This window comes from Aptenodytes patagonicus, chromosome 5 (assembly GCF_965638725.1).
Source record: "Aptenodytes patagonicus chromosome 5, bAptPat1.pri.cur, whole genome shotgun sequence".
Lineage (NCBI taxonomy): Eukaryota > Metazoa > Chordata > Aves > Sphenisciformes > Spheniscidae > Aptenodytes > Aptenodytes patagonicus.
Window position 1 is genome coordinate 21385649 of NC_134953.1, and position 17783 is coordinate 21403431.

At 44.0% G+C, this 17783-nt stretch overlaps 1 protein-coding gene across 2 annotated transcripts in view; it reads left to right on the top strand.

Annotated features, from left to right (window-relative positions):
• MXI1 (MAX interactor 1, dimerization protein) overlaps nt 1-17783 on the top strand; it is a 57848-nt gene that overhangs the window by 16512 nt on the left and 23553 nt on the right. For both annotated transcript variants that reach the window (XM_076338982.1, XM_076338983.1), the window contains exon 3: nt 11244-11273. In XM_076338982.1, the coding sequence (XP_076195097.1) occupies nt 11244-11273 (30 nt within the window). The remainder of the gene's footprint in view (nt 1-11243; nt 11274-17783) is intronic.

Here is a 17783-nt window from a genome sequence, read left to right on the forward strand (position 1 = left end):
TGTTTAGCCTCAGCCCATCCCATCTGCCCATTTGATGTAACTTGCCCCAATGCAGTCTGCAGGTGTAGACAAGCAAGTCATAGTGATGCTGGAGTTTCTGAACCTGCTGGCACTAAGTTGTGCCTTTCCTTGTCTCTGCTGATCTACATCAGAAGCTGAGATCCTGCCAACAATTTGGGGAAAAAAAAAAATACCCCATGTCGGTGAGGTTTTGTATGCAGTGTCTTCTCAGTGATGCTTGGCTTTGCAGTACAACTGGCAGGTTACCAGGCAAAATACAGAAAGTGAGGGTGAACCCAGCAAATGGCACGAGAAGCATAAACCCCACTCCTTAGTGAGGAATGAGGCCTCCAAAAGCGCTAGGGCTGATACAGCAGTTTCCATGGGGGAACCCGCTGTGTTCCCCTTTGTCACCCTGTTTATTTTATAGCCCTCCAAGTGGGATGATCCTGCAGCGCTGAAGTTTGTGCTTTCCTTTGTGTTTTAGTAATATAGCCATGCATAGGGAGATCTGTGTGGCAGGGAGTCTATGCAGAAACCCATGATTCTGGGCTGAATTTATACTTCGATACCTTCAGTAGGTGTAAAATGTAATTTGTGGTCTCTTTAGACTGTCCGAGTTGTGCAAAGAGGCCTTTGTGTAAACTAGAAGCAGGCCCAGTTGATGTTATCTGCGACTTAGCTATAATTGACTGCTGCAGCATCTGTCTGCCATGAATTGTCACTCTCTGTGGCTGAAGGCTCATGATCGCTTTGTCCTCCCAGATTTGGGGGAAGCCTCTACGGGAGCATGCTGTTTTGCAACAGTGGGACTATTAGTCAGGGCTCGTGCTGTTCATGTTGCAGCACTCTACCCAGGTAGAGCTGTGCTGCAGCTGCCATGGGCTGATTCGCATCACTGATAGCAGTGCTGGTGCAGTGACAAGAAACTTCAGATTTTGGTGCTTAGGGTCTTTTGAAACGTGAAGGTTGTTAGCCCCAGCTCCTAGAGAGATCTGGTGCCCTGGGATGGTAGGGAGGATATCTGGGCCAAACCTGTTCCTGGAATTCCTTCATTTTCTCTTCCTGTTGTATTCAGTGTACAGTCAATTCCCTGGTTTAAGTAGTATTCCTTGTTTGTCATGTCTTTTGGGTTTTTTCCCCTCTTGCCACATTTGTACCCTTTTTGTATCTTCTCTGTGTAATGCCTCCTCCACAACACATACAGGGATTTATCTTTCATGCTTTTGTTTAACCTGACCTGATCCTTTGCTTGACAGTGAATTGGTTGTCACCTGTAGCGTTGTTTCCATCTGCTCCCCTGTTTGTAGGTAAGACTGACTTTTTTCTTTCTCGCTCCTGGTTGAGCTTTCAAATCCATTTCCCTTTCTGACCCAAACAGACCAGTCCATGTCATGCTGCTGAGTTAATTGTCTTGCTTGTTGGAGTTCCTGCTGTTGATCATCTCCTGATCCCTCCTGACAAACTTCTGCCCAAATTCAAAGACTGGCTTCTGTTTGCTCTCCTCTTGAGAGTGTTGGCTCCTATTCCCTACCCCCTTTGAACCAACAAAGATAGGATTTGTTTTTGTTGACTATTTTGGGCTCTCTTGATCAGAGGCTGTGGGTCTCTGGGGCTGTGCACTTGGCTGGCCTGTGCCTGGATCTCTTCTCTATGAGACACTGCCTTGTTGATCAGCTCAGAGGGAACAGGCCTGCTTTTTCCATCCTGCTGGATATATTCCCATCTCTCATTTCTGTGTTCCCTACTGTACTTCCATTCTCTGATATGAAAGTGATGTCACTTCAGTTTTGTTGCTTTACAAATCCAGTTTGAAGTAGCCTAGATGTTTTCCAAAGTTATCTTAATCACTTGTTTATACTTTGCTGCTTGCTCTGTGGCAAGCAGGCATGTGGACTGAGAGCTATTCTTTTGCCTCAGTTTTGATTAAAGTTCCTCTGCATAAATAAGTCAATTATTTTCTGAACACTTCTCATTTATCTCCTTCCATCTGTTACACCATCAAGAAGGGAAAAGTTATGGGAAGGGACAGATGACATTGGGATTGCTGTTGAGACTATTACTTTAGTTGTCATTGCCCAGTTGCTTGGGCAGCCGTAAAGCAATGTATAGATATGGTAAGGTAACATGGCACCAGTTCTGGTTTGCCTTTAACAACTAGGCTACAAACTGCAGCAGTTCATGAACTGCTTCAGAAGTAGCTTGGCCATCTGGGAGCAGTGGGAGGTAGCCATCTCACTGCCTTCATGTTAGTTGCTGCTGCTTGTGAGCCAGAACTGTAAGAACAGAAGAAATCAGACCTCTTCCATTTTTCTCAGCCTGCCTTTTTTTATGGATCTCCCAAATGATAGATGAGTATGTCCGTGTTGACAGAATACAACCCCAGACATCACGACATCTGCGTTCTCTTCCTGATTTTCTTACAGCCTGTGTAAATCTTTGTGCCTCAGTTTCCCTAATACAATGTGTAGCTAACAGTAGTGTTAATGTATTTTCCTGTTTTCAAGTATATTTCCCCTCCCTTCATCTCCAGGCACAGTATTGCAGCAATATAGTTGTAACATGAGAGATAACTAACAAGTCTAAATAGAAGTGAAGAAAGTCTGGCCTGGCCCGCAGCCATACAAATGCCATCAGTTTCTTTTCAAACAAAGTGTGCTTCAGTCAGGTGGCGTTTACTCAAAAAGGCTCATTTTCCCCAATGCATCTGAAGGCAGTTTCTTTAGGTTGGAAGATGCGTGTTGCAGAGAAGTACATGTTCCCCAAACAGACTGTTGCTCTGCAGATGACATTGCTGAGGCTATTTCTAGATATGACCATCTTCCTTGAAAGGGTAATGTTATGTGTGGGAAGAAGCATGGTATAGGGCTAAGGGCTGGCATGCTGGGCCCTTGGATCATTTCCTGAGTCTGCTGCTGAAAGGCTGCAAGATCTGGGCACGTCAGATGACCTACATGGGTCCTACCATCTGCACATTATATGGTTCACACCATCTGTACGTTGGGATAATGCGCACACTTTTCTAATCCTGTTTTCAGGAAGCGGAATTGGAGTTTTGGAGCTTGTGGCTGTTTGAAAGAAGATGAGACTTAGGATCCTAAGTTTTCTAGGTAGATTTGAAAATTGCCTCCTGTGTCTTTTTTCTCTTTCTGTGAATCACTGCGATCTCTCTGCCGTGATAGTACCAGCAACTATGATACCAGTTCTGCTGTGGCCTTGGAAGAGACTGAGTCCCTGATCATGCAGTTAGACTCATGGAGCCTGCTGGAAGTCAGCAGGGCAGGGATTGCATAGAGCTTTCTGCAGTGTGAGGCCTTACTCTGCTCTGTAATACACTTGAATATTCAACAGAGAAAATTCTGTTAACAGAGATATTAAGGTGTTAGCAGGGGATGGATGAAGTCTGTGCCTCATTCTACTTAAATAATTCATTTTGCTTCGAATGATCTGTTTATGATGATCATGTAGGGAGGTTGTCCTTCCCAGGTAGCACTTGGGAGAGACCTGGGGGACAGCACGCACCTGACATTAGTGTGAGGAAGTGTCTGTATTTTGCTGTCCTCATTCTGTGCCATGCTCTTCTCTGTTCATGGGGGAGCTTGGAGGTGCCATGGTGAAGCTGCCTGTCATTTCTCCTCACCGGGTCCTAAAAAGCATAGGTTTGTCAATGTATTAAAAAAAAAAACAAACAAACCAAAAACTCATTAATTTGTCTATGAGAAGCTCAAACTCCCTTGCATCATGGATCATAGACAGGAATCTTGCCTTGGTGAAGGCAAGGAACATACTTTTTCCTGACCTGTGAGAATCTGTCTGAATTTGGCCAAGTTTTAAATCATTATAGAAGATGTTGACTGCTGCATGTCCAAGGGAGGTGGGCTAGGGTTTCTCTCCTGAAATGGCTAAGATACCTCCCAAAATGAATATGGGTCAGCCTTTGTGTCTGATCTGTGTGCACCAGCCCCTTCTGATGTGGTTAACTGTGGGCTGGGAAGGGAAGGAGGTGGTTTCTGTAGGACCTTTGCTCACTTGTCACAGAAGCTAGAAGGCAGACGGATGGAGCAGTGAATGGCACATTGGAGAACTCACTTCACTCCTGGCCCTGGCCCCTGTCAGCAGTCCTGTGTACGTTCAGCAAGTCCCCTTCAGCCCAGCTTGTCATAGGAGACCCCCAAATAGTCTGTTCCTCATGTTGTGGTTTTCCAAGGTATGAGCCTGGGATCTGAGCTGCAGAAGTGCTGATGATGCACAGCCACAAGGGGCATCAGCAGGAGTTGTGCTTTGAACATGTAAAGTGGCCCAGAAAACCAGGCCCTTGGGGGTCTTCACAGAGGCACCCGGAGGGACGAGAAACTGCAACTCTGATTTCTCTGTTCCTTAGCTTCCAATTTGGAAAGCGAGGATGCTTGACAATAAACGTGCTTGTGAACTGCCTAGCCGCTGCTCTTGGTGAGCCTGTCAAAAAGCCTGTAAGGAAACCACCGGTTCTGTATTCAGAGCAGGGCTTGGCTTGAGGCCACACGTTGAACAATGAGGAGAAAACAAAATATTGAATAGCTGCTTGTTCAGCAAACTCAGTTCCTCTTCGCCATGCAGGGCCCTGTGTGAGGGAGTGTAAGAGATGGGACAGTTTTCTCGTAGCACTTGGGGCTAGGACCAGCCTCTGCACGTAGGGTCTCAGGTGGTACTGGAGAAGGCCCACACCAGCACACTTGCTCCCAGCCTGTACAGTGGGGAGGGAAGCCAGCTGGGAACTTATTTGCTGGCCCCGGTTTGCAGCAGTGAATGCAAAACATTCTTGCTGTTGTGTGGCCTGGCTTGGAAAACCCTTCCCCTGCAAAGTGCCACCTTGTGCTGCTTATCAGGGTGTTGCTCTGGTTTTGGGGAGCTCAGCTCTGGGACTAGAAGAGACTCGTGGTGCTCAGCAGGGAAGAGCTGTCTTCCTGCTCTTTCCTCCCTTGTGCTGAAAAAGCAGAACACGCAGCAACAGAACAGTGTGCTTTGTTTGGGACCGCGGCTGCAGTTCCCTCCCCACCTGGGAGTTATGCTTGATGTGTCTATCGGATGAGTTTTATTGGTAAACTAATATTACTTTGCTCTTGGCTCCCATTTTAGATTCTTCTCTGGCACCTCGTACAGTGGTGTCTGAGAGTAGGGTTGGCTCACTGGGCAGCTGGTGGGTGAGATGTGAGGGCTGGTCTAGGTTTGGGTTGTTGTTGGTTGGTTGGGGGTTTTTTCCCACTTGCAGCTTACAATGATTATGTCATTTTTTTGTCTTTGACCCAAGAATCAGATGGCACAAATGTCCTTGTTAGATGTCTCTCTGGGATGCCTGACAACAGCAACCAAATGATGCAAGCCTTATCTGGAGTTCAGGGAACCCAAGTTAAGTACCCTGCTCTGCCACAGTCTTCTTGTGTGACCTTGGGAAAATCATTTAGCTTTTCTGTGTGTTGGTGTTGTCTCCCCTGCACAAGAAGTCTTAGGGGAAAGTTAATTTCTGAAGTGTTGCAAACAAATAATGATTTTGAGGAGCAGGTACCAAACTGAGAGGGGCTGTGTAAATACTGTAGGTGGCTTGGAAGACATTTAGTTCTTCAAGGGATGTGTGCAGTGTACCTTTTTAAAGTTGTTTTTGACAGAGTGTTGCAGGAGGTGTTCAGGATACTGTGTAGGAACCCAGGGGTAGGTGACTTTCTGCAGTTGTGAACCGCACGAAGGAGCCCTTTTCCCCTTGTTGAGCTGAAAACAGACTCTGGGGCCATTTCTCCTTTTCCAAAGATGAATAAACACGAACAGATGCCAGTACGGCTGCGTCCCCTTCTCTGTTGGAGACGGAGAATGTGAACTTTGGAAAGGGTCTGGCTTGATCCTGGGAAAACAGCTTTGATCAGAGCCTTGGGAGGAATCTGATACCATGTCCATCTAAGAGCGACAGAAAAACTAGCCAGAGTTTGGGGCCAGGTTAATCTGGTGCATCTCCATTGACGTCAATGAGAAGGTGAAACAGTCTGTTCTGTCTCCTCACTTCAGCTCCTCATGGAGAAGCATTTATTTTGGACCTCAAGGCCAGACAGTGTAGGGGGATCATGGGGTAGTAATGGCTAAGATAACTTTTGTCTCTACTATTGCTTGGAAGGAAATGTTTTGTTAGATTTGCTGGTATGCAAGGCTGAGGTGAGGTTTTTGTTGGACTTGAGGCTGGTACTTGCAAAGGGTATAAGGACGGCGGCAGAAGGACTTTGGCTCAGCTATGCCATCTCCTGTTTAGCTGCATCCTGCTCCTTACTGTAGGAGCTCTTGGCAGCATTGAGTACCATAAGCTGCTGTGTTCCCAAGGCTCCCGTGCAGCCCTACGAGAGCCAGGCTCCTGGGGCTCCCAGAGGTGAGGTGGGTTCGCAACTCCCTTAGAAACTCAGCCCTTGAGCATCTCCATCTGGGCAGGAAGATTTGACTCTTGGGCAGCTATCGTTTGTCTTGCCATTGGGCTGAAAACCTTACCCGCTGCTACTGGTGGAGCTTCTCTGTAGGCTTCCCAGACTATGGCTTGTGCAGTTGGTTTCATAGACTACTTACAGTGTTGATCCACTACTACTTGAAACCCTGGCAAAACACTGGGGTTCTTCAGCCAGTAAGTTGTTTTGTGGACACAGGTGGATTTAAAATTGAAAAAAGTTGTTGATCCCCCTTCCTTTTTGTTTGGTTTGTTTTGTCATTTGGCTGTTTCCAATAGGAGTCATTTCTGACGAAGAACTTGCATAAAAGAGAAAGCAGTAATGTAGTTCACTGGTTCCAGAAGGGTGGTTGATCTTGTCTTGGGGAATGGAAGAAGGCATTTCCTGCAGGGGAATTTGGTGGTCAAGTGAATGGGTGTCAACAGAGCCAGAAGGTGGGAAGGTCTGTAAAATGAAGAAGAATGAGATTGTATGTGGTGTGATGGTGCATAAGCAGCAGAGGTGGCTGAACCTGAGTGAAGTAAGACAGAAAGCGGTTGGCCTGGTCTGTGGATGGATGTTCTTGCTGTTTTGCTAAACAAGATTCAGGTAACTGTGCCTTAGTTTGCACAACCTGATGGAATATTTCTTTCTTGATTAATCTCTTGCTAAAGCAGAGTGGGGTGAGTGAATTTGGAGGAGAAGCACTGGCTCTGTGCTGGCATTAAGGACATGTATTGGAACAGGTCCCCACCCCTTTACCTGGCAGTACTTATGGCCAGCAGCATCTCTTGAGCCACCGGTATCTCTGTTGTGATGGAGATGGAGCTCTTGGAGTCCTGGGCTCCCCTGGAGTCAGGAGCTGGTGCCAGATACAGACAGGAGGGTGACCAGGTACAAGGAGATGACAGGGTCATTGGGTCTAAATGCCACCTGTGTGTTGCGTAGGACAGGGACTCTTGATGGCTGTGTTTTCCCAGTAGAAAATAGTTACCTCACTAAGAAGTCAAACCAAAATGCAGATTATGCTGCAAATGCATTCGCTGGGCTATTTATCAATATTAAATGTGTAAACCAGAAAGGTCAGCTGTGTTTAATGTCATGTGGCAGCTTTGTGATTTTAATTACAGTAAAAAACCCAATGACAAATTAATTCGGTGCTCTTTAGAGCTTGTTCCTCCCTGATGCAGTTTGTTTTGTTGGCTTACCTGTGCTCAGGGAAAGTTTAGCTGCTGCTACCATGGTAGAAGGAATTTTATTTAAATAAAGAAAATGGCATAAAGTAATAAATTATTTACAATGTCTCCTTCACTGGGGGAATTCAGTGTAGTTTAATGTTTCAGCAACACCTTGATACAGTGTTGGATAGCAAGGTTGCAGGCAGAATCACAGTAACCGGCCCAAAAAGGTTGTTGCATCTGACCTTAAATTAGAATGACTGACAATTGCTGCTTCCCTGTTTTTTCCTATTTTGTATGCAGTTTCAGGTATCTGGGGTAAAGAGGGATAAACTTCAGTTTCTCCTCTTCCAGCTTTTTGTTGTTTAAAATCGTGATGGGGACTTCTCTGCTGTTTTTTGTTGTTTGCTTGGCTCCTTTATGTTAAGCTTCTAAAACTCTTTCTTGATCTTTTCCCAAGCTGTTTTCAAAATGTAGTCAGCAGGATCCTCCTCCTTATATAATATTCCTTCAGGTTTTAGGGGTAGTTATCGGTTTGGATGTTTTAAATTTATTGTTAAAGAACTGACTGCTATAGAAACCTGACTTTTAAATGAGAACCCTGCAGACGGTTTGTGCTTGAGCTACTTTTAAATTGCATTTAAAATGCAATTTTAAATTGAGATTTTGAGCAGTGCTGGTACATGTGCTTGGGCTTTTGTTTTTCTCTCTGAACATGATACCCACATGGCTGTGGTTTCAGCTTTGTGGGTGGGGGCAAGGTCCTGCTTGCCCTGTCCGCCTCACAGCGGGGAAGTGAGCTCCTCTGGTTTCTGGTCCATGCTCAACGCAGTGTCCTTATTTCACTGGGTGGCACAGGCTGTGACTGACTATCAACAGCAGGAAAGCACATCAGGCTGAATGCACCAGTTCCTTGCTGTTGTGCTGTTGTAAACACAGAGTGTTACAAGTAACCCTGAAACATTCCCCGAGTGCTGCAATAGTTACAGCTGTAGTGTTCATCCTGTACCCATCAAAAAGCTGGTGATGGCATACAAGGATGGAGCTTTGATTTCAGTCTGGTGATACTCTAGGTTCTCAGCTGATGATAAGACCAGCTTGGTTAAAGAGGTCCAGTTACATTTGTTTCTGTACCTATTTAAAAGATTTTTTTTTCTGAATGTAGTATCAACAGAGGTTCCTGTACTTTTTTTCCACTTCACTGACAGCACTGTCCTTGTTTAACTCCAAATAAATCTTAGTAACATGTGCAGCCCAAAGACGTGAAGAGAAAATTAATCTCTAGATCAGGAGCTACAGAAAATGAAATGAATTATGAACAGAAGAGAGAGGAGTTTTTTTCTGTATCCATTGTCCAAACAAAAGGAAACTGGCACAGAAAAATAAGAGTTAGTGAATGGTGGTAGTGGGGTGCTGGTATTTTTTTTTCCTAAATTTAGATGAAAGGAAAAATTAGAACTTTTCCGAATGTCCCCAGTAAGACTAAGCAAAGCATAGGCAGGTAAGAGAAGTAACATCCCCATAGGATTCGTTCAGCATTGCTGAGATTCTTTTCCTTGCGTTCAGCTTCAATGGGAAAGTACTGGGGGGGAGTTGGGATTTGTTTTTTTTCCCTTGCCACCGATATGGTTAAAAGTCATAGCATAAATTTCCTGACTTGGTGAAAAGCCTGTGACCCCTCTCAGTTGTCTCGTTCATCAGAAGGCAGATAGGTAATAAAGAGTGTCCTGTGTGAGAGGAGTAGGGAAAACCTGCTATTTTAATTTTGTTCACAGCAGTGGGCCAAACTTTGTTCTTTCAGTGCTGGCCTTGATAATTGGCTCGATATAATATTGGAATTCAAGCCATTGCATATCTCTGGCTTTATAACTGCTAATGTCATAGCCAAAAAGAGTGCAAAGTCTCCTGCAGGAACATACAGTAAATAAGAACAATAAGCATGTTCCAAAGAACATATGGACAGTGGTTTTAAAGGGCCTCAGTTCAGCCCTGGTACGTTAATTTGCATCCAAGTTGCCTGGACAAATAGATTTTACTGGTTTAGACTCCATGGGGGATGTGGGTTTGATTTGGGAGATTTTCTGGACTAAATACTATGTTTGTGTCTCTGATTCCTGGGAACCAGACTTTAGGGATCCTCTCTTTTTGGGAGGGAAGGATTTGCTTTGTGAGTTTCCTCCACTTTACGAGTTTGGCTATAGTGTGCCTTGCCTTTAGGGTATCCCATATCCTGCTGCGCAGGGTACCTTGCACAGACATACAGTAAAGTTTTGTTTTTCCTCTGGCCACCCACAGCTCTCAGCCATGGCTAGCTAAGACTCATTTACCTTGTTTTTCGCAGACGTTCACGGTTTATTCGTCCTCTTCAATGAGGTTCTAACACCTGTTAAGCGCTCCTCCTCCCTTTTTTGGAGAAGCATTTAATTATGACAGGGTTTCCCTTGGAGCACATCCTCCATTCAGTTCCCTAATTGTAGAATTCTCTGTGGGATTCTCCAGATGGGGGATAGAGGATAATCTTCTCAGAGCTACAGAAGAAATGTGATGCCAAATTACAGAAAATAGATCCTTTTTATTAAGCTCTTGGGCTCCTTTTACTCTTATTTTAAGGTGACCTTCTGTTAAAGAGAAATGTTGGATAAATGGCTATCCTTTTTAAATAATCCTTAACAGCCTTACCTGGGTTACTAATAACATCGTTAGACTAGAAATCCTGAAAGGTTTTAAGATTTTTTTGCCACTCGTGCTGTCATCACAGAGACAAGGAGAATGAATTTGCCTGTTTCCCTTTTGTTTCTAGTTGGTCTCTTTTCAAGCTGCGAGCTCTAAATTAGGGAGTGCTGGCAGCGTGCTTGGCGTGTCGGGCAGGTATAAAGACAAAGCCCCCTCCTTTGTCAAGTGGTCACAGTGCCACTTTATGGGTCACTTGCTTCGCTGCAAGCTAGTGCTGTGGTGGTGCTGTTTCAATCCTTGAGGGGTTTCCAGACGTCCTAAAAGTGCTAGTCAGTGCCACTGATGTTTGCAAACATGGCAGTACTGGCTATCCCATTACGTGCCCAAATGCTGGCCATATCTGGAGTTCTACTAAGTTTGCTAAATCTAGCATGTGACCGCTGAAGGGCTCCAGAGGTTGTCCTTACAGAGCCAATTCTGCTGGACGGTTCCCATGTATTTGATGTGCATAAATTAATACTCCATGAGCTCCTGTGTTAGCAGATGATACCAGTATTTTTACAGGGTGGATGGAGAAACTAAAGCAGAAAGAAATGTAACTGTAGTCCTGTACTGAGTTGGTGGCAGAGCCAGAAGTAGTCTGGAAGTGGCTGATGCTGGTCCCCTGGTCTAATCATTCCCTGTCTTTGGGATTTTGGGTGTGTTTGAGTCTCTAGGGAACATTTTCGGTAGCACCAGTAAGAGTACCAGCTTTGCACGTAGCAGATAAATACAGACTTAGGAGGGGAGGAGTCTCTTGTCAGCAGGGAGGCTGAGGTTATAGCTATAGATTTTAATGTATGTAGTTGGTTGGCTTTGCTCTGTGATATGCCACTGGGGATGTGTACAGCTTGCAGCGATTGAACTTTGGTGCTGAGAGATCAAAGGTGACTAATCCAAATTTTTGTTTATCTTCCAGGTCTACGCACAACGAACTAGAAAAGAACCGGTAAGTAGCTAATGAGCTGAATTCCAAGAAATGCAAGCCTAGTGAGTGTAACGTGCTTTAACCTTACGCATGCAGGTGCTGTTTGATCAGCTTAGACAGCTGTGAATGACCACGCTACATCACGTAGTTTTAAAAGTCGGGGGGGGAAGACACAAAAAGATCTGAAAAAGAAGCCTTGGTTTTGGCTGTTTTTTTCCCCCTCTCTCTGAAAAGGCAAGAAGTGACCCAGTTTTGTGACTAATCTGTATGCAGAGTAAATACTGTTCTTCTCCTGACACAGTGAAATCTGATTGGGGCACTTTCCATACATGAGGTTGCTACGGGATCGGGTTTCTTGGGCCCTGGGTAATATGTGTTACCATGAACCGAAGGGCAGCGCCCTGTGCTCTACACCCTCTCCCTCCCACCCCTCTGTTGGGCTGTAATAATCTCTGCGGCACGGGAGAAAATACCATTGTCCAGAGGCTCAGAGGTCTGGCTATCAGCGCTCCTGTGGAGACTCTCTCTTCTAACCTGTTTTAGGATTGTGCCTGTTTATCCTTGAATCTGAAGTTTTAGCAAGCCTTGCAGTTTTGTTACTTGGCTAGCTCTGCTATATGACTCAACCCTTTTGTAACAGGAGTTAAAGTAGGATAAATACCGTTGAGACAAGGGGAGCTAGTTCACACACAGATCAGATTATCGCCTTCCATTCAGGATGCTGTAGTTAAGGTTGTGTCAGGGTTTCCATTATAAACTTATCTTGGCTCTTCTGTGGGATTTGAGGAGGGCTGAGGGGGGGTGTCTGTGTGTTTTGTGTCTGCTGGAACAAAGGCAGTGCTCTGGCCAGCTGCTCCTATGAAGAAACCCCCAGGGTGGGAAAACTGAGTCTAAATAGGTTGATTGCCTCCTCTTCCCTCTTAGCAGCCATCATTTAACAAGGGATTGGAGCACTGTAAGGATGGGCAAAGATACACAGAGGCTTCGAGCCAGTGTGTATTTCCATTCAGACAAGATCTTCCCATGTAGCTTCAATGGAATTGGAGCTGAGTACCTTGTGCATCACGTTGCCCTCGGTTTCCCCCACACCTGCCTTCGCCGGCAGCAGCAGTGCTGGGAAGCAGTTTGGCCTTTGCATAGTGTGGGTGTTTTCTTCCAGGCTGTGCTTCTACCTCCTGGTAGCTTTGACAGTCTACAGAGTTGTCCTGGTCCTGCCTTTCTGGGGTGATGCAGAGAGGTTTTTTATTTGGGTTATGTTGCTCTTCTGTTCGCCTCCGACTCTCAACCTTTCCAGTCCCAGGTTGAGCTGTGTTGAGAAGTGTTGGCTCCTGGGTTTTCCAATGCTCTCTACAGTTTTATTTACCAATGAGGGAAAGAAAATGCAGTGCTTGGGTCTAACCCAGAATGGAGGGTACTTTTTTCTCCATGACAACAGTAAGCTGTCACTAATTTTCAATGTGCTTATTTGCATATCTAATTGTTACTGCAAATGCTGCTTGCCCTCAGTATGACTTTAGAGCAGAGCTCTCTCCATCTTCCCTGTACCAACCTGGTCCTCTCAAGTTGGCCAAGTTTGCGTGGATCTGTGACTATCTTTTTCTACCCTCAGGCTTGTGGGGCAGGCAGTGAAGCTTCAGACTCTCTGTGGGTGAGATCTCAGCAGCTAGTGTTACATACTTATTGTCCAGCTAAGGACTGGCAAATATTGATGGGTTTAGGGTATGCCTGATACCAACTATCTGCGTGAGTTGAGGACGTTTCTGCCTTGATTCCCTGTCTTTAACTGAGGACAGCAGTATTACCTGGGGTGGGGATATCATGAGGATTGACTACTGTCCAGCACTTTGTTACATATGTTACTAGTGAGAGGAGTAGTATTACCTGTGCTTGCCCTTATGCCACCTTTTTCTGAACGTTGACAAGCTGTTTCCTTGCTACAGAATTTGTCTTCCCATTCCCAGTTGGTGTAATATCATCTCTCTCTTCCTCTCCTTATGTTCCCTAGTCCCCACCTGTTCCAGACTCCTAACCATCAGCCTTCTCAGCAAGGTTTTTCCTCCAGGGCTTCCCATTCCCGAGGCACGGTATTCCAGATCTGTGTCTCAGACATGGTTTTACAAGCCCTTGGTTTTCATCTTTCTGGGAAGGACGTGTTTGATCACGTTGGGTGGTCTGTACAGGCAAATTCCTATATCTGGGATCTTTGGTCAGGAGCCCGCTGCTTCTGGTTTGGGATTGTCTGTCCCTTAATGCAGGTGCTATGGCCTGATCAGCTACACACATCTGCAAACCCAGCTAGACCCTGTAGTGGCTATGCTGGGTTTGCAGTGTTTGTTACCAATGATTTGGACAGTGAGTTTCATACTGGAAGCATTTATTTTCAAACTCCACAGCAGTGTTTTCTGAGTGAAGGGGATTGCTTCCTGGTTAGATTTTCACCATGTTTTATTTGCTGTGTCATTAAGTTTGTAAGTGTCTCCAGACTTAACTGTTGCAAAGATAAAAGCCCTGATACTAATGGCTTTGTGGCTGGCAGGTGCTCATTTGCCCTATTATTTGAGATTATTCCTTTTGAATCTCTCTGTTATCTCCATTATTGACACACACTATAATTTTCAAAATTGTCCACTATTAGGTCTCTGAGTCTGGTTTTTCCCTTCTTGTCTGCGAACAGCAGCCTTCTTATGTTCAGTTAAATTTTTTTTTTAACCCATTCAACAATTACACAGTTTCTTTCAAGCAGTAGCAAGAGAATAGTAGAAAAAAAAAATGCTCTCCTCCTCCTTTTTGAATGTGTGGTTTAACTTGGACTCAATATTGCAGAGCTGATGATGTTTCAATGTATCAGGATTAAGAATCTTGTACCCCTTTGATGTCAAAAGGTAGCTAAAAATATATTTTAAAAAATGAAAGCGATGTTTTAAACTCCACTCCTTTTCTTAGTCTTGAAATATTTCATGAACGCTCCAGTGGTTCTGCTAAGGAGCTGTTTGATTTGGTACCAAATATTAACTGTAATATTTAAGTGACTTCTCTTTCTGCTTTGATTTGGTTTTTTTATCTGAAAAGATTGCAGTGACATTTATATAAGGGGCTTTGTTTGATTTATAAAAGATTAAAGTTAATTTATAGTTATTATCTGTCATTAATCCTCATGTTGGAAAATTGTTTGTGTTTTTTATTTAATGGGTATGCATTTCAGTTTATCTCTGCCCAGGATGAGTCATAGCTTGCATTTAAACAAGAAACCAGTATTCTGCTTCTCATCTGCTGCAAGACGTAACTAAAACAATACTTTTTAGTCCTTTAACACGCCTACCAAAAAACGGATTTGTAAGCAACACCCCATCATTTTCTAAAAGAAAACATGATAAAGCAAGTGACTTAAAGATGAACTTTAGTAGTGTAATATTTTCTCAAAAAAGGATAATATATAAAATTCAGGCTTAAGTTAAATGGTGTGTGTTATACAGATAGCAGAATTTACTGTTTTCTGTGAACATTTTAGACACGCCAGTTTTGGAAGGATGTGGTCAGTGTGGTATGACGAGAAGGTACACGGCACTGAGATGACTTTCCTGCTGCTTTGTGAAGTGGCAGTTCTGGTAGACCAACATGGTGGTGACGTCTGTCAGAAGAGTTATGTCTCCTAATAGAACAAGAAAGATATTTGTAAAGCTATCGATCAGATGTAAAAAAAAAAAACAAAGTCTTTCTGTATATCCTAGATTGATCTATTTGTTTTTGGTGATGATTGCATTGTAATACAGCAGAAGGAAGGAAAACAAAGTTGAGTAATTGGGTAAGGAATGAGTTATTAGGGCAGATTTTTCTTCTGGTAACAATAATTTAGCTCAAACAAGAGATAGATCTGAGGAGGGGAAGAGACTTTGGGAGAATCACTGAAATCAGAATTTTCTGAAGATCTCACAGAATTTGTGGCTCTGCAAAAATACTTTGTTTAAAATGAAAAAGGACAAAGTCTAAAGGAGACAAAACTACTTCTAAACCAAGTTGCTAAAGAGTTGTGTTTAGTGTAAAAGCACAGAGTGAAGTGATGTAAGATCTTTCCTCTCTGGTATCTGTTGAGATGATCATAAACAAGGTGAAGAAGACAGACACATAGCAGTGATCGAGTACTGTGTTTTTTAGCCTTTCTGACTCTTACCAGGATCCTCCATCTATCTTCTGTGATTCCCCACTCATTCTCTCTTTAACATGAGAGACTGTTTATTGCAGAGTGTTTCTCCAAAACGGTTTCTCACGCAGAGCTGACTGTTAATGCTAGGTTGCATATTTGAGGTAGCAAATGAGATAAATGTTCAGCAGGGTTTTTCCTTTAGGAGAAAACCATGACCTGGGTCAGCTTGCACTGAAACGTGGGGCCTTCTGAGGCTCTGCAGCAATTGCAGTTTGGTTCTGTTTCTCGAGAACAGGGGCTTGAGAGTGTCTATTAGCAAAATGCAAGAGGAGGAGGGGAAAGCATTTAACGTAGGGCATTTAAATAGTTCTGGTATTAAATAGTGCAGACGTGCTGTCTAGGCTGGGAAAGATAGAGGGAAGGGAAATGAAAGTATAGTGAATCCTTGCTACTCTGAATAGACATGGATGATTGTGCTTTTGTAGTGCTATATATACTTGCCAAGGCAATCTGATCAGTGTTTGTCTTGAACCAGCTAATCAATGTGGTATTGAGTTCAATGCTATTTATCAGGAGAGCTGGAACAAGAAACTAATCCAGTAAATTTCATTTGTTCTCTGAAGTGGGCTTTGTTTTCATGTTAACTTCATGTAGCAAATGTTGACAGTACATATTGTTTTCCTCATTAATAAAACTTGGAACCTGTGATGTTCCCTGCAGCAGTCAAACCGTGGCCAACACAGCTGAACATGCATCTTTATTTGACACATCCAAAGGTCAGAGCATGCACTGATCCAACTTGCTCCTTGTGGGAACTGCAGCTAAACCCTCCTGTCTCCATGGCCAGTATGGAACAAGAGCTGGAGGTAGCTAGCTGTCTTCGACTAGTCATCTTGGATGACAGATGCCTCCGTTTTCAGCTGGGACTAACAACTGTCAGCAGAGCTGAAACATGTTCCTCTAGGACATCTGGATAACTATTACACTGCTGTGCCTGATTTTGCTTAAGCTGGAGAGAGTGAAGTCTGTCGTTTGTGGAGTAGCTATCGGAGAGATGTTCTTTCTGGGTACGTTCAGGCTCTGTTATCGTTTAGCGTCAATCTGCCTTTTGCTATACTGTGGTTATTTCTTTGCAGTGCTCTGGGAACTCACCAGTCAGATGCTGTAAAACTGTGATCTGGTCTCTTTTGCTGACCACCACATTTGTTCATGAGAAGTGCCTCCTTGTGCAGAAGCAGCGTTTCAATTCACTTACAATCAAAAGTCTGCGAAGGCTTTGTTTCACGTTGGCTGGGCAGCAGAACATTTTGAACTCTGAGTAAAGCTGCTGAAAAGGGACAGTTAGTCTCCTTGCCAAAATTTGAAGGAAACAAAATGATCCTCATTTTGTTGGAAGTCCTTCAGTACTGCTCATATTGGAATTTCTAGTTCCAATATGATTTTTTATGTTTTATTCAAAGTGATGCAGTGAAGAATGAATGTACGCCTGCCTTCCTTTCTGCTCCTAGGTCTCTGCACCTCCCCTATGAAGCCAATAGCAGTTGGAGAAGGAAGAAGAAAAAGAACAATACTATTTTGCATAAACTGTCACAAAGCAAAATGTTTTTGTTTCAACAATGTTGCACAACAAAATCACTGTTATAAGCCAGTTTTCAGAAACAGATATTTATCACAAAACACTTCTCAACTAAGATGTGTTTTAGGGACACTTTATGATGTGTTTTCCTCCCATAGTGTAGAAAGAAATGTCAGCACAATCTGCTTGGCCTTGCCTCGAGGCTTTAGAGGAAACCCCCATCTTAGAAAGAAACATGCTCTGCAGTCAGGTCTCCCCACTTACTGTCTGTGTTCTTGCATTCAGCGTCCTGTGCTTAAGATTTCCAGAGTAGTTAATAGAAGAGGTATCAAATGGTGCATTACTGGTTATTTACTGCTTTCAGGGAGGCAGGAGGGGGTCTGGTAGCTGCTGTGGATGTGTAATGAAAGCAGTCCTATGTACTTAGATGGTATCTGATTTGGAGTGCATCATTGCCAGCTTTGGTTCTTGAACCTCTTCCCAAACTTGCCTCCTCGAATTTCTACTTGGGTGTGTTGCCACAGTTTACTTTCAGGCTGACCCCTCTACAGCTAGGTATGCTTATGGCTGTCCTGAAAAAATCAAAGACTGGGCAAATCCCCTCTGTAATCAGTGAGCTTGGACCAGGGAAGAATCTGGCCCCAGGTAGGAAGTCAGGCATTCAGCTTTCCTGGCTCAGTTTTCAACCATGTCAGGGCTCTACTTGCCATATCTCCCAAATGCATCTCTGGAGCCTTTGCAGGCTTTTTGTTTTTTGGGTTTGTTTTTTTTTTTTTTCCTGGGGTGCTGTTTGTTGAAGTGCCAAGAGCCAGAA